Genomic DNA, 27,944 nt, shown 5'->3' with positions numbered 1-27,944 from the left:
TTCATTGTTCATTGAACTCTCTTGTATCATAGGATGCTAATTTCTTAGCCTGGAATACATACCAGTTTCCCAGCTTTAGTCCCCACATACGTCCAGTCTCAGGCACTCCTTATTTTTCCCAAAGCCTGACTCTGGATGATTTAGCGAGGCACTGATTTTAAGGCTACCAAGCACCTTTGTAGGAAGAGTTGATCATATAAATGTAGGAAAAGTTGATCATAAACATCATAAGGGACAGGACTCAGGACAGCCCTAAGAACCCTTAGGCCACAGTTCCTGAGGCCTTTGCCAGGTTCTCATTCTGTCTACTTTCTGCTACTGGGTGGATCGAAGTGGGAGCTTGGTTGTGGTTTACACTGGAATTACTGTTTCTAAGTCTAAAACCCAGAAAAGACCATTGGTTTTAAAAGGTCATCAAGAGAATCACAGTTCTCTCATCATGTGATAGGTACTAATTTTGTAATGTAGATAGTATTTACTATGTGTGAAAAATACAGTATAATTACATTCCATTTAACGATACTTCTTAGTGCAGGCCTACGTTTAAAAAATACTTTCTATTTCAGCATGGTACATACTATTGATACTTAATGACCCTAATCTTGTGTATGATGTAGCATCTACATAATGAGGGTACTTTTGGTTTTTATTATACACAATTAAAGACTAGAATGTATCTATTTTTTGAATTTAACCTTTACGACTAATAATCTATGAAAAACATTTAAGGCCCAAATTATAGGCTACACATAAATTATTTCTATTTTTTTTATTTTTGTAGAGATGGTTTTAATTCTCTTCCAGACACCATAACAAACAATGTACTGTTAGTGGCCATGATAATTATAACAACACGCTGTACACCATCTAGTTCAAAAAAGAGGAAAACTTATGTAAATGTTGACAACAAAATGCTTCCCAAACAGAATTTCAAGGGATTTCCCAGTGCTCAACTTTAAAAAATATTTATTACCTCTCTCTCTCTCTCTCTGTGTGTGTGTGTGTGTGTGTGTGTGTGTGTGTGTGTGTGTACACGCATGCGCCATGAAAGTCAGAGGACAATTTATGGGAGTCAGTTCTCTCCTTCCACCCGCTGGGTCCTGGAGATCAAACTCCGGTCATCTGGCTTAGAGCAACCACATTTACCTGCTGCGTCGTCTGGCTGGCCCTCCCTGCCAGATTTCTGTTTGATTTCTCTGTGTGGGTAGCCTAGGAGTTCTGTCACCTCTGCAGGGCGAGTGTACCCGTTTTTCTGTTCTCCAGGAGATTTTATAAAGGCTCCTTTTGTTCCCCCAGGGACCTCGCATTTACTACTAACAGTGAAAAGATGATGCCATAGCCAACTCCACCTCCTATGCCATCTACCTGCTGCATTTGTTCACTCTACCTGTGTTGTAAACAGCCCATCAACACCCCTGGTCAAAGGCATTTCATAGGAAGAGAGAGGTCAAGTTAGGCACTTAAGCTTAGCCAAAGTCTATGGCTTTTATTTTTTATACACGCATGTATGTATACACACATTCATATGTATGGGTGTATACAGTGAGAGTGTACAGTCAGTCTCTCTCGGGGGTGGGCTGGAGAAGAGAAAGGGAAGCTACATGCAGGAAGGAGGCCCAGTAAGTAACCAGTAGGTCACTGGAGCTCTGTTCTGGTACTTAGGCAAGCATAATACTCAGTTTTCTCTTTGGCTTCATTGTGTCTCTGATCTCTGTGCCGGAGCACACCTTATCCAAGAACACGCTAAATTATAGATGCAATTTCAGACCCCTGATTGTCCGAGCAAAGGTGTGAGATGCCAAGGATGGATTTTGTGTCACGCACAAGAATCAGAGTGCTTGCCCAGTATCCGGTACGAGATACTCACCTGTACGAGAGCAGAGAGCAGAGTGATCTCAAGGCCCAGGTGAAAGAATGAAAGATCCAGGACTGCCGGGTTCTCCTTGGCTGTTTTAGGACATGCTCTGGTTCAGGGCAGCAGACGAGGCTGCTGAGAGATCCCTGCGGCCACACAGCTTCCACTGAAGGTTCAGCCATAGGACAGTTCCATTTTAAACTCTGGTGGCCGTATCACTTACATCTTCTTTTCCTGAGGCCTTATCCTGTATCTCCACTGCTGGTCAGAAACTATTGAAATGGGCCAGGTCCAGTGTGCCAGAGGGCTCTGTAATCTCATGAGCCAGGAGATGTGGCAATCACACCTTCCTGAGGACATCCAACTAGATCTGCCTGGAAAAGAAAGAAAAGATATTTCCGGCAGACAGGCTTTGTCTCCTTGGTCTGTCTACCCTACTGCTGATGTATCTACTTCAGTAACAGATCATTAGATGAGGAACCTCACTGAATTAAATGCAATTAATGATTTAGTGCAGGATATTGGTCCTAAAAATTATTTGTGATTGTACCAGGTAAAATATCTATTGCTATTTTTATAAATATGTACAATTGTGTCTATGCTGTTAGTTAAATAAAAATGTAAGTTAAAAATTCTTTGGATTATCAAACATGGCAAAATTGGTCACAACCAAATCTAAAGATCAGTTGTTCTTGGCTCAGTGATCTTTTAATCTACTGCTTTGGTAGTCATTGAGTGATATGTTTGCCTATAACATCTTAAACTTTTATATTAACTGCTTCTAGGCATGTCCAACCTTTGGACATTGTAACATTATGTTGTTATCTACAAATATGTTAGACCACATCCCAAGCTAATTCTGGGCTGCATGCAGCCTGTGTCCATAAGGTGGGAAACATCCAGTTAAGCCTATTTATAGCAACTTATTACTCTTATTTAGAGGAACTTTTGTGCCTTATTTTATTTTCTCTATAGAGTGGAATGACTCTTTGGGGATTGTGAGAATCACAGATTATGACACTCATGTTTTGAGATGTTGAGTTTATCATACACAAGCCCTGAATATTCAGCCTGAGTTTTCTTTTTCTTTTCTTTTTTTTTTTTTTTCTGGTTTTTTGAGACAGGGTTTCTCTGTGTAGTTTGGAGCCTGTCCTAGAGCTCGCTCTATAGATCAGGCTGACCTTAAGTCACAGAGATCTGTCTGCCTCTGCCTCCTGAGTGCCGGATTAAATGTGTGCGCCACTACCGCCCAGCCAGCCTGAGTTTTCAAAGGACTCTCATGGAGACACAGAGTTTCAAGGCAGCCTGGTCCAGCCACCAGTGCCAGCATCACTGTTGTTACTTCTTGTGTGCTCAGAGACCTCACCACCCAGGTGTGAGCCGCTGTCTATCTTCTTTGTCTCACTAGGGAGGACGAGCATGCCCTCATCCAGCAGTACTGCCAGACACTGGGTGGGGAGTCTCCCGTGAGCCAGCCACAGAGTCCAGCTCAGATCTTGAAGTCCGTGGAGAGGGAAGAGCGCGGGGAACTGGAGCGGATCATTGCTGACTTGGAGGAAGAACAAAGGTGTGCTAGACCCAGCCAAAGAAAATACAAGGCTCTCTCTCTCCTGGGAAGGCCAACAGCCCCTCCCTGCCCTCTTTTTAGAGCTGTAACAAAGACATCACAAGGAGGTCGAGGTTTGGGAGGATATTAGCTGGCTGGGATGTGAGTGGAGCCTGCTGTAGCTGAGTTTTCTTGATGGAGCCTGGAAGCACTCTTTCTTGAAAGCCATTTTCTTCCTCCTCCCTCTTCCTGTTAGTAAATGTTTCTCCATAGGACAAAGTTAAGCAGTACAAGCTAAATTTGGAGTTCCTGGACAGTTTGGGAGAGAAGAGGATGGACCTCATAATAATTCTGTTGTTTTGTTTTGTTTTTCCTTTTCTGGATTAGGAATCTGCAGGTGGAATACGAGCAGCTGAAGGAGCAGCACCTGAGAAGGGGGCTCCCTGTGGGCTCACCTCCAGAGTCCATCGTATCGCCTCATCACACCTCCGAGGACTCAGAACTTATTGCGGAGGCTAAACTCCTTCGGCAGCACAAAGGGCGGCTGGAAGCGAGGATGCAGATCTTGGAAGATCACAATAAACAGCTGGAGTCTCAGCTGCACCGCCTCAGACAGCTTCTGGAGCAGGTAGGGATGCAGAGTCCTGTGTAGTACCTCTACATGGCACCTCCCAGAAGCCCGGGTCTGGCCATGGTAACTGTTAGGATATCCACCTTCAATTCTTCACTGCCACGGTTAGTTAAGTGTTTACTGGCTCAGAAATCCCTGTTCATGTGTACAAATGTAATCTTCACCAATACAAACATGTGTTTTCCCATCTGACTGTAGAATTTCTTCTTCTTCTTTTGTGCTGAAATCTCAGCTTAGAATATTTTAATTTAAAAGAAAAATCTTGTGGTACACATGAGCCTGCATACGGAAAGCGTCCATGGAGATTGGGGACAGACAGCAAGTGACCTCCAATCTTCCATCTCTTTCTTCCAGTGAACTCACCAGGAGTGAGCGAGCAGATACCTCAAAAGTCACCCAAGGAACATATGGCTATGAATTTGCTATTGTCATTTCCTCACAAGGCGGGGGGGTGGGGGTGGGGGGGTTCCATAGCAGTGGCTTGCAAACTTTTTTGACAATAAGAAGCACAATTTATGTCGAGAGGAAAACGTGTTTATGATGAATCCAAAATAATGCACGCCTTTAGCAACGATGGCACCTCTTACCCTGTGTTCCCTGTTTTTCCGTCTCTCCTTCCCTTTTCCCTTCCCCTGCTTTTTCCTTCCCCCTCTTCCCTCCCCCCTCCCCTTCCTGTTCTCTTGCTTTTATTTCTTGATATTGATCAGAAGCGGATACACTCCTTTCACAGTTCAGCACGGACTAATAACTTACAATTGTGAAAAACTGCTGTTCTTTGGTTTACAAAAGAAGAGTAGGGTGCGGCTTCTGCCTGTCTGCTCCTAGCAGTCGTGTGAGAGAAGACAGCGTAGCGGGAGACATGGCATGCTGCAGGGGGTCCAAGGCTTGACTGACTTAATGTGAGGAGGAGAGTCAGCTCACAGAATTAGCAGTGAGGAAGGCTCTGCTGTAGACGCCTGTAGGGCCGAATCCCCGCAAAGGATTTCTTGACGGGCACCAGCATCGTATCACAGTTACCTTTTTTTCCAGCCTATGTGCTGTAGCATCCGGTGACATCCTAACGGAGATGCCTTTTTTTTTTCCCCCACCAATTATGTATTGCATCAAAGCAAAACCAACCTTTCTCCAGGGGATTGACTTACGTTTGAGAAGGCCATCTTGACATAGCTGCCGTCAGGGTCTTTTCATCCTGTCAGGAGTCTTGAAAGCATTATAATTTGTGCATTACCTACCTTGTGAGCAGTAGACCTCTCTCCTTCCTTTGGCCATTTGCTCTTCTCTCTGCCCGTCATTGTAGAGTTTCATTGACATGGCTGTGGGAGTCATTTACCTAAAAGCCTGGAAATTCTGTATATTGAGAAAAATAGTGGTTTCCTAAGTGAATCCAGACTTGGCTTTCTGTTAAGACCTCGGCTTGTCAGCTTGAGCCTAACCTCAATATCACATACACTGGGGGCGGGGAGGACATGTAGAGTGAGTTTGAACTTCCTGAGCAGTGCCTAAATAGAGGATAGGTTTCCTTGTGTGAGCTCTAAGAACAGTCGTTCTCAACTTGTGGGTCATGACCCCGTGTGTGTGTGTGTGGCGGCGGGGAGGGGTTCGAGTGATCCTTTCATGGGGGTTGCATATAAGATATCCTCTATATCAAATATTTACATTATGATTCATAACAGTAGCAAAATTACAGTTATGAAGTAGCAGCAAAAATAATTTTAGGGCTTGGGGTCAGCATGACCCGAGGAACTGTATTAAAGGGCCGTAGCATTAGGAAGGTTGAGAACCACTGGCTTAGAGCATCAAATGTTAATGTACACACCTTAGTGTCCACCTGGAACCATCCCAGAAGCTTGCTTGCAGCCTTTGCTCAGCTGCAGCTTGATGATGCTCTTAGGAAGCAAGAAAAGGCTCCTGGGCTCATTCTAACCTCACCCCACTCCCTCCATCCTATTAGACCCAGGGCCTAATGGCTCATGTGCTTCCAGACTTACACAGTAATGCTTTTGGAACTAGCAGATATCCAAGTGGCTCAGACTATCCCAGTCTGTGATGCTCTTATCTCTTTGTAACGATTTAGCATAAGTGCCAGAAGTAGATGGTAAATTTAACTTAATATGAACAGGGGAAACTACCAGACTCCAACTAATAGAGATTTAATGGAGAATCTGCATTAAAAAGTAACTTCTACGTCCCCATACTCTAGATCCAACTTCCAATTTAACCATGTACTTACCAGCACACCCATCACCAGTTCAAAGATATGCACAGCAGCTATTATGAAGGGTTTGCCCTGCATCAGGCTGGGAAAATGGCTTTAGAAAGACTCATTCATCATTCTCCTGACAAAATTCTATGACATGGCTGTGGTCGGTTGGTAAAGCTTTTAGCACAGCTTCCTCTTGACTCTTGAGTGCACACCAAGTTAACACTGAAACAGTTCATACACACAAAACCTGTGACACAGAAGGTTCTGTGGTTTGCCTCGAACTATACCGCTCTTGAGCAGCACAGCTGGAATCCGGTTTCAACCTGCTGAATACAAAACCACTCTGATAAATACTCTCTCGACATCACCTCGGAAGGGAGCAATTTTGAAAGTTAGAATGTTTGCCATTTTAGAATCCCAGTGCTAGTTTCCAAAAAGATAAACCCGACCTACTTCTAAGTTCACTAGGTTGATATAAAAATAATACAGAATTTGAAAGATAGAGATAGCAGAAATAAATCCTGCAGCTTAACCCAGTGAGTCCTTCAGAGGACAAAGATGGTAGAAAGAGCATGTGGTACTCATGCTCCCACGCAGCCAGTGCTGAAATGCATCTGAAGGCACCCAAAGACAAGCACTTCTTTAGGCCCTTCTGCCCATGGTGGGAGTGGGGGAGGAAGCCCCATTCTTTCTAGGTTCCGTGAATCTTTCTTCCTCTAACTTCCCATGTGGTTTCAGCCTGACTCTGACTCCCGCATCAACGGTGTCTCCCCCTGGGCTTCGCCGCAGCATTCTGCATTGAGCTACTCCCTGGACCCCGACCCGGGCCCACAGTTCCACCAGGCAGGTGGGTGTCTCCGAAGCAAAGCCACTGCATACAGTCTGCTTGGGATTCAGCTATCTTTTCTGTTTTTCAGTTTGTCAGCATTCTTACATCTGGGTGCTTTAAGCATAAAACATTATTCTCTCTAGTCTGCAGTGAATGCAGAGCCATTTGAATAATATCAAAAAACACTTTAGTTACGAGGTGCTTGTTTGTAAAATGTGTAGGAGTAGATTCAATTTTGGTGAATGATGAAAAGTGCTCTTTTCATTTGAAATAAGCAAGAAATTAATGTTTTCTGCTTTGAGAATAGTCTGTGATGTGTGTGTGTGTGTGTGTGTGTGTGTGTGTGTGTGTGTGTCTGTGTATGTGTGTGTGTATACTATATGTACATGTATGTGTGAAGGTGCTCCCAGAAGCCAGAGGAGGACATCAGTGTCCAGCTCTCAGTCTCCACTTTATTCTTTGAGACAGGGTCTCTCACTAAACCTAGAGCTAGGGTGACCAGCAAGCCCCAGCAATCTCTCTGTCTCAGCTCACCTCACCCCCTCATCACTAGGGGTTACAAGCGCACATGATCACAGCCAGCTTTTGAGGTGGACTCTGGAATCCAAACTCAGATCTTCATGCCCATGCAACAAGCAGTCTTACCTTCTGAGCCATCTCTTCAGTCCCTGGGAACGATCGTTTACAATATATTATTTCTCTACAATCTTTACAGTTGTGCACGTTCCAAACCTAAGGCTGAAGAACATCACCAAACCTGGTTTTCTCTACTTTATCCCTCCCCGTCTCAGTGGACCTGGCTCTGCTCGCCCGCTAAGGCAGAAGTGCCACCAACACCATCAGCCACAATGGGCACCTCTCCCTGACAATTATGGTGTTAAAAACACTATTGTGGTTTCAGTCCTAGAATAAAATGCATATCAAAGCACAAAGAACTATAGAACATAGGTATCTTTTACATCAAGATAAAATAGCCTGTGATAAAGGCTCCCAAATAAAAATGAAAGAAGAAAGAAATTGGTAGAATATTTTTATGTGCAAAGTAATGGATTTTCAACTAACACATTGCATCAAATCCACTGTTCCTTATTTTGCAGTTTTATACTTTCTCTCAGTATATAAATTTGTCCACACACACATAGAATACATTTTTTAACTATATAAAAGTCTACTGCTGGGGCTGAGGATATACCTCAATGGTAGAGTACCTCCTAGCTTTTACAAAGACCTGGGTACAGTCCCCTGTGTGTCTCTCTATACTATATGTGTGTATGTGTTATATTACACATGTCCAATGAATACAGATGTCTCTCCTAATTCCCTCTAAAATGGTTCTTTTCAATGAGAATTCATATCCCATTAATATTTTGAGGGCTGGTTGCAGTATTATTACCTGCACGGGGTTCTTTGGTAGAAGGACGCGCAATAATTTCAGGCTCCCTGCTTTTTCTATCTTTTGTCACAGCATCTGAGGACCTACTGGCCCCGCCTCATGACACCAGCACAGACCTCACAGAGGTGATGGAGCAGATCAACAGCACGTTTCCCTCTTGCAGCCGTGAGTAGGAATGACTGTGACACCGCCACCGCAGGGTGTCTGTCCTGTGCCCTTTCTCTTTCTCCATATGTAACCCTCTGTCTTCTTTGGTATGATAACAAAAGCCAGTGGTAGGAGCAAGATAGCAGGATGTTCTGCAATGATACAGGTGTATACATTGACAAAGAAAATGGAGCCCCACAGAGACACCAGACAGATCATGAGATGCAATGAGAGTAGGATCTCGCTCTTGGAAATTTTCCCACATGGCTTGTAAGTGACTAAATAAAGTCCAGTAGAACAATGCCTGCTTTTAGGACAAAACTTCCCGTAAGTACAGGCTATAAGAAACTTGTGTAACTTCAAGGAAGAACACTGAATGGCATGCCAAAGTAGGGTGAAAATAGCCTTTCTAAGGTAACTCCCTAACTTCCCTGAGACATACATATCGTCAGATGTCTTCATAGTCAGGCTCAGAAAGAAATTATTTCTGGCTTCCCATCCCCTTTGGAAGTGTGTTTTTTTTTTTCCAGAAAATAAAATAATCGTCATGTAAAAGCCAAGCAATTCACAGGGTCACAGATTATGAGTCTGAATTCTCCATATGAACAGTCATGAACCAGAAAGTCGCCCAATGAGAGCACTCCAAATCCCAGGGGAAATTACATAATGATTTTAATCAATTGAGGTTTTTAAGTAGTTTCTCTCTGGCCTCTTGCCACCTTGCAGACTCTGCTGGGCTATCACCTTAGAGACCTCCGTGGTCTCTCAGTTAAGCAATGATCTGCTTGTGTCCATAGCCACACCACTTTAATGTTTCAAACACTTTTAAATATCATTAATGTGTCATTTACAATTCAGGGGTGAATCCTCTCAAACTAATGTTAAAGCCAGCCAGTCAGTAAACTAAGATTTTTGTATAAATCTCAGGCTTTCCTTTCACTGTTTATTTCAGCTCCATAGAAAATTCCATCCTAAGTGAGAAAAAAAAATTATCAGTTGTTGGTACTATAGATGAACATGTTAAATTTATTATATTGATTGTAGTTCAAGGTTGAATTTCATTTGAGAGGTTTTTATTCTGACTTATGTATCATTCAATGTCTAGAAAAAAAACTATCATTTTTTTGTGAGTTAGAGTGAGTTAGAGTTTAAAAATTAAAATTTCTGAAAATGATTACCTTTTCGCTCTGCTTACACCTAAATGCATTCATCATTTAAAAACAACTTCTGTAAATTGAATTCTGCTTAGAAGTTTTTATTTAAATATCATGCTGGACCTTTTCGATCTAAAAATCTTTTGGCAGTGAAGTCAGAGTGGGAAATATGCTTAAATCTATGCTTTGTAGTAAATACAAAAATGTATAATTTCTGTATTGAAAACGTTGTGCCACAAGTGCAGGATTTTTATTTTTCAAGTCTCTTTTTCTAAAGCACTTCTAAATCTTCCCCAAAGCATATTCTAATCTGTATATTTGATTTTAAAAATGTTCATCTATGCCTTTCTTAAGACAGACTATAATGAAAAATAAAAAAATTGTAACTGTAGAATAACATTGAGTCTTCGGAGGTAAATGTTGCTGCCTTATGCCCTGACCCCTGATGCAAATATGTAATTCCCATTGTTTGGGACAAGATGAGATGTTCACAGTGATTGGTTCCTGAGATGAGGTTTAGTCTCTATGGAGACCACACTGCAGAGGGTAAACCCTTCCCCTGCCTTGGGATCTCTTTACCTATGAAATCATCTACCTGTGACATCCTCCTCAATGTTCACAGGGTAATTTATAGAGGCTTGCAATTCTTTAAGAGGAAATGGTTGGTATTCTCCAAGTCTGTACATCCAACAGTGTTTATAATGTTGAAATTTTCTGTGGATGAGCACTCTTAGTCATGTGTGTTATTGTGAAGAATTCAACTACCTCTTATGTAAGAAATGGTACATGGTATATTTTAGAATCCTGTGGAATTTACATGCTATTTGTTTTACTTCTGAAAATGGCACTGTTTGCTCTTTTTCATTACTTATATTCATTTTTTTGGATGACATAAAAAATCTCCAAGATAGGGAATGCTTTCTGTTTTGTTTGAAAAAGGGCTTCATTGCCTCATTTATAAAATTGACACATATCTCAGAATTCTGCCGAAAATTATTAAATCATTTCAAATCAGTACAGAATCAATTAGTGCATGGCATAGACCTGGTACCTAATGCACGCTTCCAGACCATGTAGTCAGTGGTTTGCTGGGATGATAATGTTTCTAGCTGGAGAGGTTTAATGACTGAAAATTTCCCAGTAGCACTTAAGAAGGTTTTGCAGGATTCATTAGTTTTAATGCTCCTTTGAAATTGCTCAGTTAGCAAATATTTTATTAAGGCTCTACAATTCCCAAAGCTTATTGACCACCTTTGGAAGTTTATCTAAATAAATAGGATTGGCACCCTCTCAATGCCAAAATGATCTCCTGAGTTTCTGTAACTAAGGAGAACTTTCAATTTGCTTGTAGCCAATGTGTGATCCGCATGTTAATGTTGACTTTTGATCCTTTGTGGATTAAAAAATTTGCATGGCTACAAATGAATTTCTACTCATGGCAATTTTGGAATTAAAATGAGAGTCTGTATTCATAAATCCTAATTGCATGAATTGCCAACTTTAGCAGAATTTTTAAAACCATGTCTGCATGGTGTTGTGTGTAAGACTTTAAAATTCTTGCATTTTAAATTAATATCGCAGTTGGCCCTGAGGGCATCTTTGAATTGTGGTCTTTTAAAATGGCATTGCATCTCAGCACAACAAGGCAGGCATCACCATCTCATCCTGACTAAGAATTAGTGAAATTAGCATCCAACTACTGAGGGATCTGGATGCAGAGATCCATGACTAGGCCCCGGGTGGATCTCTGGGAGTCCAATTAGCGAGAATGAGGAGGGTTTATATGAGCGAGAATTGTTGAGACCAAGGTTGGATAAAGCACAGGGACAAATAGCCAAATGAATGGAAACACATGAACTATGAACCAATGGCTGAGGGGTCCCCACTGGATCAGGCCCTCTGAATGGATGAGACAGTTGATTGGCTTGATCTGTTTGGGAGGCATCCAGGCAGTGGGACCAGATCTTGTGCTCATTGCATGAGTTGGCTGTTTGAAACCTGGGGCCTATGCAGGATTGTTTGGCTCGGCCTGGGAGGAGGGGACTAGACCTACCTGGACTGAGTCTACCAGGTTGACCTCAGTCTGTGGGGAAGGCTTTGCCCTGGAGGAGATGGGAATGGGGGGGGGGGGTCTGGGGGAAGGTGAGGGGGACGGGAGGGGGGAGAACAAGGGAATCCGTGGCTGATATGTAGAACTGAATTGTATTGCAAAATAAATTAATAAAAAAAAAAAAAAAAAGAATTAGTGAAATTAGTGAATGGAATTTAATTTGTGCTGACAATTAGCCAATCATGTAGTAAAAATTCTATTGAAGACTATAATCATTTCTTTCTTAACATAATATAGTTTTCTTATGTTGTTTAAATGTATGGAATATTTGTAGTGAGTTGAGTAATTTTTTGCTGCTGGAACCAATGCTTTTAGAATTATTATTAACCTACAGGCATATTTCCCCTGTGACCTGCCTGCATGTGTCAAGCTTGAATGACATCTATCAAAAACTCAAAACTTACAAAAGTACAATGATTTCCTAATTTTCTTTAAAAAAAAAAAACCATATATCTATACAGTTTGTTCAGGGGATCTCCTACAGCCTTTTGATTAAGAGAGATAGGAAGGCAAAATGGATTAGACTTCTGTCAAGGGTTTGACTATTATATATTCATTATTTAAGGGACAAGCATAACTGTCTTTCAGATGGAATGTATATGTAACCTGTCCTTACTAGCAATTCAATTCAGCTACCCTGGGGTAAAGCTCACATTCTTACACAGGTTCACTCTTTTTTTTTTTTTTTTCTCTCTCTCTCTCTGATGGACCATACCTTTAGGACTGGGCTTGTTTTAGCCTCGTTCTTCTCCCACATCCTAGGTAGGGCGCACATTTTCCTTCCTGCCATCACAGGGAGGTGACACTCTCACCTTCTCTTTTTCCTCACGATGACCTAGCCTGGGCCACTGATGTCTTTTCTTCCTCAAAACAAAAACAAAAACAAACAAACAAAAACAGGAAAATGAGAGAAGGAAAACATGCAACATGGTTAGAGACATTCCCCATTTGGCCAAGAATAGATACTGCCATCATCAGAGAGGAAATCTCCTTTCTTTTTCCCTATGCTGTGTCTGATTCTGCCGTGAAAGCGTCAGATATTGGCAAGCTTAGAGGACATCGTCAATGGCCTGTAAAAATGCAACTGTGAATAGCAAGACTTTAGTTACAGTTCAGGAAAGAAAAACGGGTCCTGAGTCATGTCTCTGGCATTGGAAGGAGGTAAACATCCTACCCAGAAGACTGTAGGAATCCTAAACTTTCTAAGGTTACTGTGTGGGCATTAAGGACAACAATATACCACTTCTCCCTCTTGTAGGGGACAGTCACCCAGATTTCCTCAGGAAGAGCTACTTATTCCGAGATTTTTTTAAAAAGGATTTATTTGTTCTTATTTTAAGCGCAAGGGTGTTTTGCTTGCTTGTATGTCTGTACCATGTATATGTAGTGCCAATGGAGGCTAAAAGGAGTCAGATCCTCAGAACTGGAGACATAGACTGCTGTGGGTTGCAATATGGGTGCTAGCAGCCAGTGCTCTTGACTGCTGAGCCAAGCATCTCTCCAGCACTGGGATCTTTGAAAATAGTATAAAGCAGCAGTTCTCAACCTGTGAGCTGAGACCCTTTTGGGGGTCACACATCTTATGTCCTACATATCAGATGTTGGAATTATAATTCATAACAGTAGCAAAATTACAGTTATGAAGTAGCAACAAAGTAATTTTATGGTTGAGGGTCACCACATGAGGAATTATATTAAAGAGTCGCAGCATTAGGAAGGTTGGGAACTGCTGGAAGAACTGTCTAAAATGTGAATGTGGACAGTGGTCTCTGGTCATCTCTGTTCTCCTTCAGAGGGGCTCTGTCCTGCTCTGTAATCAGCTCTGACTGCTAGGCTACACTCTGTGTCATCTTGTCTGAATTTCTTTTAATGGAGAGCACAAGAACGAGGGACATGAGGATGATCTCAGTGAAAGATAAGGCTGACAATGCAGAGAGCTAGAAGACCCTCAGAAGTGCTGGCTCTCATTAAGCCCATGGCATTAGCTTCTCTGGGGTGGGCTCCATTAGGAAGACACTGAAGGGTAATTAGGCACCCTAGCATAACTTCTGTGCTCTTAACTGAACCCATGGAAGGCGTTCTTATTGATCCCAATCCAGAAGACTGCTGAAGAACAGATTAGCCCTTTTTTCATTGACGGCAAACGTATAACCACCGTCTTCCCACAACTTCCAGGCAAGTGTGAGCCATGGTTGACAGAAAATACATCGCCTTGAAGGACTCTTTTGGTCAGAATTGAATTGTATATTCAATACAATATATAGGATTTCCTCTGTACTTATTATTCATAAACCAAAAAATGCATGACACAGTTTTAAAACAAAGGTTTTTTCTTTATTTTTATTAACATTTTTTTCTTTATTTTACATACTGACCACAGTTTCTCCTCCCATTCCCTACCCCCTGACTCCCATCTACCCCCCTTTAAGTTTTTTTTTTTTTTACAAAACTAAGAGCCTCCTGAATGTTTTAGTGCATATGTTTTTAGAGTTTTAGCATGTGTTTTGTATATTTTTTGGTAGAATGTTTGTATTTTAAATCACATGGACTATGAGACACTTACTGAGGAAACTAGCTTTGATTAGAGCATTTGGCCAGAGGGTTGGTTGGGGAGGCTGGCTCCTACTTCTTGCTAGCACTCCTGTGAGGACAGAGCTGTTCTCTCCCTCCGAGGAGCACTCAGCACATTTGCATGCATGAGGAGGGAAGCCACAAAGCAATAGTAAAGCCCTCAATTGATTTCTTCTATTTTCTTTTCCAGCAAATGTCCCCAGCAGGCCACAGGTAAGAGCTAATGGCCCGATTGACTCTACTGTCTTGATTCCAACCTGGAGCCAAGCACATTCGCTACTATTGATTTAGTCCTGCTTCATTCTCCGTATAAATGAGTAAATCTACTTGATGTTTAAGTGTCACCTGATTCTAGACAACAGGTTGTTGCTCTGAAGATGTCAGGCAGGGAAATGGGGTTCCCAAGCCAGATTCTGCCAGGTACCCAAAGTAAGACGCTGGATCTCTGCTGTCATTCCATGCTATCTACTTTATAAAGTCACTCTGTGTAGATTTGACTGACCTTTCATCTCACATGTCTGTTTAGGGTCCCTGTCCCAGAACTCTGACTTTAAAATATGTCAGGTATCACAAGGACAATGCCGAGATCAGTACCCCAGTGAAGGGGAAGTTGCATTTTTTTTCATTAAAAGTATTTATTGAGCGCTTCTAGAAGCTGTAGCAGACTAGCGATCAGTTTTGTTTGATTTCCTAGGAGGAACTATTAGTTACAATATACCACAGGGCCACAGAAAATCTTTGGAGAACATTTTCTTCTGTGAATTTATTAGTCTTTTCAAAACAATGAACATTGTCTCATCTTATTGGCAAGCAGACCTGGGGTCTTGGCTAGAAGACAAGTATCTGTGAAGCCAACTGGTGACGCAGTAGGGAGAGGTAGCATCTTCTTCTGACGCCTTCTGTTGTCCTGGGAAATTGGAAGCAAGGATTATAAAGGGAAGTGAGACAGCAGAAGGTGAATTGGAGGTGTAAAGAGAGATGGGAAGATGTGGTCATGTGCAGAGGAGCAGACACACCCATACACAGAGTGTGACTGAGGTAGCTCTTAAGGAACACCACTTTGTATGCCGGCCATCCCTATGGTTGTGTTGACCTCCGTCCGCAATGAAGTTCACGAGCAGAAACAGCAGAGGTGACTCGCTTTGCATTAACCCATTTTGAAAAGTTGAATGTGTTAAGCCCGTTGAGTACAATTGATGAAGAGAAAAGGCAAAGAGGTGATTTTAAGGATTGAAACAGAGTCTTGTGTTCAATTGTGAGGGAAGTGAGGACATGTTCTGGGCAAAGATGGAAGAAGGAGAGGCAATGATCTACATCTTATGCTGTCAGAGGATGGGTGAAGTTACCATCCTGGCAGAAGTAAGCTGAAGTTAGAGATGGCTACCAGAAGGTGTGATGGTAGAAACTGAGGTATTAGAGGGGCCATAAGTAAAGATAATTGTTGGATTTGGAAGTTAGTGTGAATGGCTAAAGAGGGTAGAGGGTAGGGTCCCTGGCAGAGAGACCAGAGTTTTGGCAGATTCATGCTTATGGGTGTTGAAACCCTTAAGCTTTACAAACAGCCTCAAATTGGGTGACATTGAGATATTTGCTCCCTGAGAAATGAATGAGCATGGCTTAAGGGGCCAGCAGATGACTGCACAGTGGGTTACTGTACTCTGATGATGTGCAACTCCAATAAGCATCTTAGGGAGAAGAGGATGAAGTGAATCCTGAAAGCCCCTGTCCAGCCTGGTAAGAGGCCCATGGTGGTATGGAGCAGCATGGAGGGAAGAGTTATAGGGATCTTACAGGCTATCCAGAGGCTGTGTCTTTAAGAAGAGCTGGATGCTGATCCAAGTCAGTAGGGAAGGAAGTGTTCTGCGATGAATAGAGGGTGTGGGCTTCTTTGGTGATGGGCCATGTGACCCAGAGAGCACAGAAGGACAGACTGAAGAACTAGTGAGGGCAGGGCATGGCGACACATGTAGGAGTGTGCAGATCTCTATATGGTACAGAGCAGAGGGGATGGAGGAGTAAACAAGAATCAGGGGCATGTAGCAGAACTGGGAGAAAGGCCAAGGGTTGGTTCAGTTCTGATGGCTCCCTGGTGGGGTCGCGGCTGTAGAGATGGAGGTCAGGAAGGGAGAGGGAATCTTCTTGTCAGTCCTCAGACATGTTATGGCACAAGGCACATGACCTGAAACAGAGAGTGAACTTGGCGACCTTCTACTTTGGTATTAGATTTGAAGAAATTGAGTAGATGAGCTATACTGTTCTCTACTATAAAGCAACCTGGTGGGTGCGGTAACTATATAACTCTTTCTAGAGGTCTCCTTATTCTCTGCCTTCCATCATCTACTTTCTGTTCTTTTTCCTGGGGAATTTCCATAACCTGGGAAAGTCATCAAAGGAATCCATTTTCACCTGGATGCTTAACCTATACTTTCCTTCATAGGATTGTGAACTTAGATCTTTTTAGAATTAAATTCCACTTTTTAGAATTCTGCTGCCTAAAGAGAGAACTGCTACATACCTACTTAATACATGCCTCCAAATCCTGAATAAGAGAATGCATGAAAAGAATTTCAATCCATTTTTTTCAACAATAAATTAACACCAAAGCTTTAGTTGTCAACATAAATAATAAATAACACCTTCCCTTCCCACGTGGAACTTATCTCTAGCCTTCTGTGTTCTCAAAATACTTTGAATTAGTTGTTCGCCGTGACCCCCATGTTAGAAAGGAATGAGGATCTATGCCTGGATAGCTCTCACACCCATTTCACCAGGAAGGGCTCACCTCAGTACCTAGTAACCTAAAGCCCAGTGAGACTACCATTAACATTGACTGAGTTTTTCCTCCTTCAGACCAGCAGAATGCACAGTGCTGAAGCAAGTTCAATGGAGAATAGGCTTGAAACAAGACTCAACTGACTTTTAGTAGACCTGGAAGAAAAAGAGCCCCTTGGGGACCTTTGCCAGCAACTAATTTATGAATTCCCTCCAATTCCGGGGCATCAGTTACACATCAAGGTCTTCCACTGAATGAGAAGTCAGCGTAGGCAGGGGATCTTTGCTAGGAGTCCCAAAAGAGCCCACGTGATTCCACAAGGCATGTCTTTCCTTTAGGTTATTCCCTTTGGAGTAATTTGTTAAAAGTGTCTAATTTCAATACTTTTAAAAGACCAGTTGCTTGCCTTCCCCATGGAAACTGTTACACCATTTCCACAGTGTGGCCTGGATTTAGATCTTCTAGCATTTTCTGTTGAATGGACTCCTCTGCACATCTTTAATTGTAATTCCAGTCTCCTCCTCTCTAGGACAGAGAGGTTGGCTTTATCAAAGTGTCCCTCTCTAGGAGTCCTCTCCTAGTTCCCCAGGAAGACTGAGGTGCGGTCTTGGTAGTCTAACACGTACATCATTGCTACCTTCCCCAAGAAGAAGCCAAGACCTCTCAATTTTTACCAGCCTTGTTTTCTAGCCTGGGCAAGAAAAAAGACATCTGGACACCCTCCCCCACTTTATGCTGATGTTTACTACTCTAATGCAAAACTGACCATGTGACTTCAGGGTGAAAGGAAAAGTCCTCATCCTAGGGAGCAGAAGTCAGATGAACAGTAGGGGTCCCCTTTGAACACAGCCATATAAAGTTGGGTTAGTTCTGAAAGAAGCCCTATTTTTCCTTGTAGACTTGACAAGTCTTCATTACCCAGACAGCCTTTTGCAAATGCTGTTCTGACCTTGGTGTTTTCCCTTGCCACAGGCAATGTGAAGCATTCATCTAGCCAACCAACACTTCTCGACCTTCAGTATTGCCCTCTTCTGCAAATGCCAATTCCAAGTCCCATTCAACCTGAAGCTCCGTGGCTCCATGACACATGCTGTTGAGCGTTGACTGTGTGTTCTACTGAGGGAGTGAAACACTGATTATCCAAAGAGAAGAGGATATTTTGTTTTTATAATAACATATATTATTGTTTTCTTCTCCCCTTTCTATGCAACTGTAAATTAATGAACACAGAAGTATTTGGGAGGTGGTAATGCATTTGTCACTGATTTGTATAATATATACAGCCGTGGGAAAGTGGGTGGGGGCTTTCTAATGAAACTGTCTTTTTAATAACCAAGAGAAAAATTGCATAAGAATTAGACCACTTGGCATTATTACATTCCTTCTGCTGTTAATATTAACCTTGTACAATAACTTCATTTCTTATTTGACTATTTTACCATTATATTTTTGGTTATTTATAATTCATCAGCCACACGACCAAATAGATTCTGTGTATTTGTTTCTATGATTTGGCCAAATTAATAAGTTCATATATTTGAATCAAATATGTTATGTATGTGGAGTAAGCAGCAGTTCTGGAAGGAAAAGTCCTCATCCTAGGGAGCAGAAGTCAGATGGGCAGTAGGGGTCCCCTTTGAACACAGCCATATTTTACTTTAGTTGACATCACCCACTTAGCCCTCTAGTAACCATTGGATGACTCCATTAAGAATCCTGTGGACTAATTGGCAAGGCTGCTGGGGTATTTTTCCTCCTGCTTTTTATTCCTTTCTTGTAAGTAGATCTTGATGTCTTTATTTATTTCATCTTGCAGTCTTCCTGATAAAGAAGACTATCTTGTAATAGTTTCAAAGATCATTTTACCAAAGGTTGCCATTTAAGCATATTTTCATTTTGACTCAGAAACAAAAGTTGGTACAACCTCGCGTACCTTCCGCCTTGGTTGTCATCATAAGATACACAGTAGACTTTTTTTCCCCTTTCCCCATTGTGAGACTAGATCACATCATGGTCTTCAGTTCCCTTTAAATAGAATTTAGTTGTTGTTTTTGTATTTTCAAGTCCCTTGTAAGTTTTGAAAGCCCTGGCTGTTTCCTTTATGGAAGCAGACAGACACTTAGTGCCTGTCTCATGGGAACCTTTGGGGCAAATGGACAGATGTCTCATGACCCCTCATGTGACCAGTAGAACATCTGGGAAGGATGTCAATCCCCAGCCTATACCACTGCTTCTCCAGAATGAAACCAATGCTTAGATGATTGTACCCCTGCCTCTACTTCTGAGTGCATTCAACTAGATACTTGGTTGTTTTTTTCTCTCTCTTTCTTTCTTTATAATTTAACATTTAATTAATTACCAACTGTAGAGAAACCAAAAATAAAAGCAAAGGTAATATGTTTTGATTCAAACATATGTGCTTTTAAAACATCAGGACATGCTAACTTTGGGTTCTCTTTCGCTGGGATCTGGCTGGAAGGAGGCTGAAAGTCAGCAGTTGCTATTCTTTTAGGATTGGTTGGGTGGGTTGGGGGGCAAGGGTATCTATTTGCAGCATAGATATTTTGAGAAGAAGAAAATTGTTTTATATACGAGGAGAGCCATGATCACCTTTCTACCTCAGGACCACCTTCCTCCATCGTGTTGGACATAGCTTTATGTGCCGCAGTGTGCAAAGCCTAGTGCTTTATTCAGGCCATTTCATACCCAAGAAAGCACCTATTTAAACAACGTCAACAGAAAACTCCCTGAACTCAGAAGCCCGGGTTGTAGATTTGGTGTCTTCCTTGTTCTTACTTTGACAAGACGTGTACTCTTTTTTTTTGTTGTTTTCCTGCCTGTATTTGTATGCAAAATGAACTCTATCTGCTATTACAGAAAAAGCTACACAAAACACTACATTTTAAGCTTCTGAATAATAAGAGGAAATATATCGCAGTAACCACAATGAGAAATAAGTGTATTGTTCTTTTGAAATATGTGGTAAAGAACTAATCACAGACTGTCATCTAATCTGGTTACATATTGTATTTTTCATCCTGAATAAAAGTAATTTTAACACAAAATGACTCTGCTGTTTGGCTGTGTTCACTGATGGAATCTGGTCTTTGAATGTATATGATGAAAGCAAACTGTAGAGAGGCCTATATTCTGATAAATCTACATATTCTAATCCAGTCTCCTTTCACTCATTATCCCTCTCTTTCCTTTCTTGCTCATACATATGTTTATCTATTTCTCAATTTCCTGTACAGAACAAAATCTTGTTGCTAGGGGAAATGGCTGTTAGAAGTATATCCATGTAGCTTATTGGGCCTTCATTTTTATAGCTTGGTACTACTGGCATTTAGCTGGTTACTCTCTCAAATCCACTTTCATCACTAGACTGTCTCAGCTGTCTGTTGCTGAAAAGCAACCCCATAACCAAGGCAACTTATACAAGAAAACATTTAATACAGGGACCCACAGTTCCAGAGGATTAGAGTCCACGATCATCGTGGTGGGAAGCATGACAGCGGGCAGGCAGGCATGGTGCTAGAGAAGTAGCTGAGAGCTTCCATCTGATGGGCAAGCACGCAACAGGTAGGGGGATGGGTAGAACTGGAATGGCAGAGGCTTTTGAAATCTCAAAGCCCATCATCCCCAGTGACACACCTCCTAGCCCTTCCCAAACAGTTCTACCAGCTGAGAACCAAGCACTCCACATATGACACTCTGGGGGCCATTCTCAAGTCATCTGCTCATGGGTACTGTTGACTTGAACCAGTCTGGTATCACATATAACTTGCCTCTGAAGCTCTCTGGTACAAAACAGTGTCAAGAATTGTGTTACTTAACAACCCTCCAAGAATTAGAAAATTCCCCCATAATGTATCACTGGAAAAGAGAAGAGAAACAATCCAGTGACCTAACATTTTAAACATCTTGTCTACCATGAAGTATCACGCACGTTAATGATTCCTAAAGAAATCGTTGGTTTCCAGCAACTGATTCATCACTGAAAAGGGGAGTGACAAGGAGAAGAGCTTTGTTTCTGTATTTAGCCTTCACCTTACTATGTGCCATTGAAATTCTAACTGTACTTTAAATAAAATAGTTGCTCTCAATATTTATTTACTATTTGAGCAGACTGGTTCTTCAGATACCTTCCCCATGTGATTAGTCTAAAACTTAGTGAAGATACACCAAAATACTGAAACCTGTGTGCTGAATGCAAAACCTCATTAACTTGATTACTCCGAAGCTCTTGTTAACTGACTGGGCTTGCTGTAGGGGCTGAGTCCACACTACCAGTGTGTTCAGTACCTGTGATGGCCATTGTCCCATGGTGAAGGTAAATAGCAGCCATCGAATCTCACTAATCAGCACTGGTTCAGTTCGGGGGAGGTGTGGTCAGGCTCACACAGAAGGATGATAGAAACTCGGCTGTATTCTTTCATCCACTAGCAAGCTAACCTGGTCTCATGCAAAGACAGAGATGTGGGGGGTTTTAGCAAAGAAAATCACAAGGCTAGGGAAGAGTAGATAACGTCTCACTGAGATAAGCTGCAGAGAGTTGCAGCCTCATAGCACAGGATGAAATGGGGCTTTTTATTTTTTATTGTTTATGATTATTTATTTGTTTGTTGTTCCATGCGAGCCCTAGGATATGTGAAGCAAAGGTTTTAGGGCCAAAATATTAAAGTATTCTTCCTCGGGCATCTTATCGGTCACCTCAGTGGAATGGAAGAGGAAAGAAATAGCCCCTTGCCGTATTTGTTTTTTTTTTCTGATTTATTTCTATATTGCCCTTTTTTAAGTCATGCGTATGGCTTTAAAAATCAGTCCTTGCTGATTTGGGTGTATTATATGACTTATTCTCCCTTCGTACCTTGCCAGAATACAGCCTGCCTGCCTGTGAGTCTGTCTGTCTTTCTCCCTTTCTTTCTGTTTGTTGAAAAAAAAATTTTTAATTAATGTGAATTACCTAGGAGGATCTGGGGAAAGGGAAAGAATATGATCAAACTGCATCACATGAATGAAATTTGAAATAATAATAAAATTAGTGTGTATTAAGTCCCTCCAACTCAAGCTAACAATTCAGCCTCAGAGGACAGGAAGATTTGGCATGTCTGTGGCCCAAAAAATCTTAAGGAAAAAAAAAAAAACCTTAAGGGTGAAAACAGAATTAGAAAACACAGAGGGAATTTGGATTTAAAAATAGAGTAAAGGTATCCTAAGTTCAGACTGAATGAAATATTTTAGGTAGAAGAATTTTAGGTAGAAGAATATTTCGTAGGCTCCTCCTCACTTTGCCAGATGAACAGGGCACATGTGATGTATTTGTTCCCCAGCAGCCCGGCATGTGTTTAGAGGCATGGGGTTTGCATAAGCTTTCAAACAGGTACTAGCTCTCAGAACCCTGTACATCGCGGCATGGTAGAATATTTATGCTCAACTTGCACTTGGTTCCAGGTACTCCCTTGCAGGCAGCTTATTTGCTGCTCTTTTTTGAATATTGCATGTAGGGAATTTGGAAAATTCATTTGACAGCTTACCCTTAGCCTAACTCTGTTCCCAGAAGTTCCAAAAGTCACAAGTACCGAATTTCTAATTCTATTTGTCAAGGTTCTCCAAGAAACAGATTCAAAGTACATAAAGGGAGACAGATGTAGAAAATTACTTTGAAAGATCAGCTCACACTATTATGCAGGCTAAGAGATCCTACCTTCTCTGTCTTGCAAGCTGGAGGCCTGGTAGGGTCCTTTCAGTCTGTTCCCGAGAGCAAGGGAGATGGAAAGGGTGCTCCATTTGGAGTCCCCTGGCCAGAGAGGCAGAAGCATCAATAACCAAAACCAGCAGAGGGTGGCTCTCCCAGCTCAAGCAGAAAGACCCTGTTTACCCTTCTGGCTCTCATTTTACTTTAGCTCCCAATGGACTGGCTAGTCCTTACCACACCCATGTCGAGGTGAGGTCTTTCCATCCAGCATCTCAAATGCTAAGTTCTTCCAGAAATATCCTCACTGTCTCCAAAATATTTTACCAGATACGTGAGCATTCCTTAGCCTGGTCACATTGATACATGCAACTATTTCATCATAATACATGGGACAAGTTTCCAGATTACTATGGGATGTAATTACAATTAGTATTCAATATTACTCTCTTATGACCATTCCCCCCCCCATGTTAAGATACTGATTTTCAATGTTTTACTGCAAATTAATTATTTTTTTAATCTTTTCTGCTTTAATTTAGATAAAATAAAATTTCACTATTTAAACTACTGGGAGGACTTAAATCATTCTAGTATAAGTCTGGCTCAAGTTGAAGTTATCAGAAATTCAGGACAGGGTCATTTATTAACTCTGCCTCCTGTGGGCTTGATTTACCCCATGGATAGCTGTAGGCAGTATCACATGTTGTACCTGTGCCCACAACTGTTGCATCCAATCTTCATGTGTGCTGTTCTCATCTTGCCATCTCAAGCTGGTTTATCACGTCAATAATTTCAGAAGCTATTTGCCACAAAGCAAGAATCTTTGCTGAATACAATGTCCACACAATTTCAGTAATGAATAATAAATGAGACCCAGTACTGTATGATTAACTGGACGATGCTAACCAGGTATCAAAATGCTATCTTGACTTAAAATTTGGTCATATAATTTAGACTGTTACTTCAAACAAACGAACAAAAAACCACCGTCAACAACAACAGCAAACCACTGTCCAAATTGCTAGAAACAGTGAGTGACCAGTCTGCCTCAGGGTGTTCCTAATCTAGTAGATAAACTCAGGGCTAAGCAAGGTGTTTCAGTAACAGTAATGGGAAGTAGAGGAGGCTGAGTATGTTCCTATACAGGTGTAGCTGCACGCCACACTCCCAGGATATGTTTCTGCATACGGGGATATTGCTCTAGAAAAGCATGGATGGAAGTAGCCACCCCCTGTTGGAGCCGATGGTGACAAATGATGTCATTCAGTGATGTGCATAACGGTGACACTAACTTGCAAGTGAAGTCCAGCATTTCCCTAATAAAAAAAATTGCTTCTGACTTAACTAATTTTGAGAAGCTCTGTTGCATTAGTGCCCTTTGAAGACTCACAGCGCACATCAGCATGTTAAAAGCTGTGAGAAGTCGGAGGAAAGGTAACTTGCCTTAATGCAGTGGTTCTCAACCTGTGGGTCATGACCCCTCTGGGGAGCAAAGGACCCTTTCACAGGGGTTGCATATCAGATATCCTGCTTACCAGACATTTGCATTATGATTCATAACATGAGCAAAATTACAGTTACGAAATAACAATACAGTAATGTTATGGTTGGGGGATCACTACAACATGAGGAACTGTATTAAAGGGTTGCAGCAGCATTTAGAAGGTTGAGAACCCCTGCCTTAATGTAAATCACTCTGGATCTCTAACTCTTGTGTTTTCTCAGCCTGGTCTGTGATGTATGAAGTCTATAAAAATGACTCAAGAATAGTTCTCTAAAAAATTATCAATAACAATTTAGGATTGCATACATGAGAGGAGCCCTGCATGGCAACTAAAGAGAGCCTTATCAAAAGGCCTGCTTGAGCATGAATAAGGAGCAAGGAAAGGAAATCAGAATGGTACTTTGTGCTCGGCTTCGCTCGCAAAGTATTGTTCTTAAATAAAAATGATCTATACTTCTAGGAAGTGTGTCTTCATGATGGCTCGGCCAGGCATGAATGCAAACGTAGCAAGGGGTGGGTCAGGCAGAGCTGTCTACAGGCTCTTTCCTGATACCTCACTGTTCACTGTTTCTTCGTTAGACTAACAACAGGATGCCAGGCACGGAAAGCTTGCCTGTGACGCCAGCACTGGGCAGGTGGGGGCGGGAGAATGGGGAGTTCAGGGGTCATTCTGGATTATATAGCTAGCTTGATGGTAGCCTGGGGCTGTCTCAAAACAAAAAAAAAATATATAGATAAGTAAACAAAATAAAGAGAAAGGAAACAGGAATGCCAGACATCTTCCAGCCAGAACGCGACTATCACACACTACCTGGAAACACCCCATTTATTTCCTCTCTCCTTTATTTGAGGATCTGAGTCTTTCGTCTACAGGTAAAAACACTTCCGGCCGAAGTTCTGGGCTGTAGAGGTCACAGCCTCCTTCAGTGTGCTGGGCGGCTCTGCGCTGGATGCCAACTCATTTGTCAACAGAAAGAGGAGTCCTAGAGAACAGCCACTGGGTTGCAGACAGCACCTTCTGGCAGTAGTTAGCAAGCTCAGAGCTCCCCAGTTGTCTCAGACACACATCTGTTGCCTGAGACATAAGAGAAGCCCACAGCCAGTGGCACCAGAGTTTGCCTCCAAGACGAATTATTTAGTGAACTGATTTCATCTTAACCAGTCTAGGTGTTAGGGAAATGAGTTGTGGTCCTTATATCTCTTTCCTCTTGAGGTCTAATTTGGCTCTCAAGGGACCCACAGAGTATCTATAGGTCATGCTTAAAAACCTACCCTGTTAGCCTGCTGGTCTCCCAAAATACCATTAAAATAAATGATAGGATGGAGCAGAATTTATCTTTTAAGACAGCAAATGGGGACAACATTTGACTAAATGTTCATGTTGTCTCAAAGGGGGAGGCCCCAGCTAGGACTGCAAAAGAGAGGGTATAATGAGTCTGGACCTGCAGCTACAGCAAGAGGAACATGTTCTGATGGAGAATTTTGTCATCATGGGAACACAGTTTCATGTTCTGTGTTGAATGACTGGGTTTTTGATGTGATATAAATTGATTTTTCAGGGACTTTCTGTAATAAAGATTTTATTTTGTTTTGTTTTTTTGAGACAAGTTTTTGAGCAGCTCAAGACAGCCTCAAAATCAATATGTAGCTGATGTGACTTTGAACTTCTTTTTAAAAAGTTATCGTGTGAGTGCAGATATGTGCATGCATATGTGTGTGTGTGTGAAGATGTGTGTGTGTGTGTATATGTGTGCAGATGTGTGTGAAGATATATGTGCAGATGTGTGTGTGTGTGCATACGTGTGTGTGCAGATGTATGTTTGCAGATGTGTGTGTGTGTATGTAGATGTGTGTATATGCAGGTATGTGTGTCTATGCAGGTGTGTGTGTATGCAGATGTATATGTGTGTAAGCAGGTCTGTGTGTGTGTGCAGATGTGTGTATATGCAGGTGTGTGTGTATGCAGATGTATATGTGTGTAAGCAGGTCTGTGTGTGTGTGCAGATGTGTGTATATGCAGGTGTGTGTGTATGCAGATGTGTATGTGTGTAAGCAGGTCTGTGTGTGTATGCAGATGTGTGTGAGGGAAATGTCATGGCACCTGTGTGGAGGTGAGAGGAAAGCTTGCAGGAGTCAGTTCTCTCCTTCCACTGCATGGCTCCTGGGGACAGACTCAGCCACAAGTGCTTCTACTCACTAAGTCATCTTGCAGGTCCTAACCTTGAACTTCTTTTTTTTTTTTTTTTTTTTTTTTTTTGGTTTTTTTGGTTTTTTCAAGACAGGGTTTTTCTGTGTAGCTTTGTGCCTTTTCTGGAACTCGCTTTGGAGATCAGGCCGGCCTCGAACTCACAGAGATCCGCCTGCCTCTGCTGGGATTAAAGGCATGCGCCACCACTGCCCGGCAACCTTGAACTTCTTAATACTCCTTCATCTACTTCCAGAATTACTGGTGTCATTACAGGCACACCTGGTTTTAGTCATTGCTGGTGATGGAACACGGGGCTTACTGTATGTTTGACAAGCACTCCTATCAACTGAGTTATATCCCTCGTCCTGAAATAAAGTTGTAATGGGGTCATGATGATAAAGACAGAGGAATGGTGCAGATAATTTGGTAATGATAGCAGCCTTTGAAGTCATTACACTGTGTGTAGCTGTAGATGGTATGGGTTCTCAAGCTTCCCGCAGCCCCAGCCAGTAGAGACAATAGACACATCATCACTGATGGTGGAGACAGGATCAAGCTACACTATCACAGAAAATTTTGGTGTCATGGTTTGGGGTGGGAGGAGTCATTTAAATGGCCCTAAGATCAGTTTTTCCCATTCCTTGGGCTGGAAGGTCATTTGATGGGGCATGAGTTGGGTTGGGGGCTACATACAGCATGTAAAGCCCTGACTTCTCAGATTCAATTTGTGCAACCATAAAAGAAAAACAAAAGGATAAGATTTGGAGTGCAAAGCCTACTTCTCATGCAGGGACCACCCAAACAAACTGAGGGAGATATCTGTGGTATTAGAACTAGAGCTGAGGCTGTAAAACAGAGCCTCTCACCTAATGACGTCTCTGAATCCTAGATCTTGTTAGTAGCATTATACATACCAAAAATGGCCTGGAGAGATAACACCAAACATTGTTCCCTGGACACAGCACTCATTTTTTTTCCTCTGAAATGTCCATTAAAAAAAAAAAATCTGAAGCTGCTCTGTTTTGAAACACACTGTTCATTCAATTTTATGAGTCTCTCTGGCCATGGTTTCTACAGCATTAGTGACATTATTGAGCTCGCTTGCTAGTGTATGACAGTATATAATATATAATGTGGATGATTCCTCCAACTCCTCGGGTTTATTTTAAAGTGTGAAATAGAGACTATTAAAGAGAGGGAAAAAAAGTGATTAAGAATGCCCCCTTGATAGTATAGTTCCCAGATCTAATATCATCTAATGGTTTCTTTGTCCAGGAAAGAAAGCTGATTGCCCCAAATCTGTCCTGGGTGATGTCAGAGATTTTACTGAAAGTAGGAATAA

The 27,944-nt window shown here is 41.9% G+C and overlaps 1 protein-coding gene across 9 annotated transcripts in view; it reads left to right on the top strand.

The window, feature by feature from the left end:
• Utrn (utrophin) overlaps positions 1-20,280 on the top strand; it is a 497,313-nt gene extending 477,033 nt beyond the window's left edge. For all 9 annotated transcript variants that reach the window (XM_052751043.1, XM_052751044.1, XM_052751047.1 and 6 more), the window contains 6 exons: positions 3,264-3,422; positions 3,789-4,029; positions 6,974-7,082; positions 8,530-8,622; positions 14,630-14,652; positions 18,185-20,280. In XM_052751043.1, coding sequence (XP_052607003.1) covers positions 3,264-3,422; positions 3,789-4,029; positions 6,974-7,082; positions 8,530-8,622; positions 14,630-14,652; positions 18,185-18,193 — 634 coding nt within the window. In that variant the 3' untranslated portion in view covers positions 18,194-20,280. The remainder of the gene's footprint in view (positions 1-3,263; positions 3,423-3,788; positions 4,030-6,973; positions 7,083-8,529; positions 8,623-14,629; positions 14,653-18,184) is intronic.
• Positions 20,281-27,944: the final 7,664 nt, after the last annotated feature.

Source organism: Peromyscus californicus, unplaced genomic scaffold (genome assembly GCF_007827085.1).
Source record: "Peromyscus californicus insignis strain IS unplaced genomic scaffold, ASM782708v3 Scaffold_22__1_contigs__length_63687245, whole genome shotgun sequence".
NCBI lineage: Eukaryota > Metazoa > Chordata > Mammalia > Rodentia > Cricetidae > Peromyscus > Peromyscus californicus.
The sequence above is the reverse complement of the archived record's forward strand: the minus strand, read 5'-3'. Positions and strand labels throughout refer to the sequence as shown.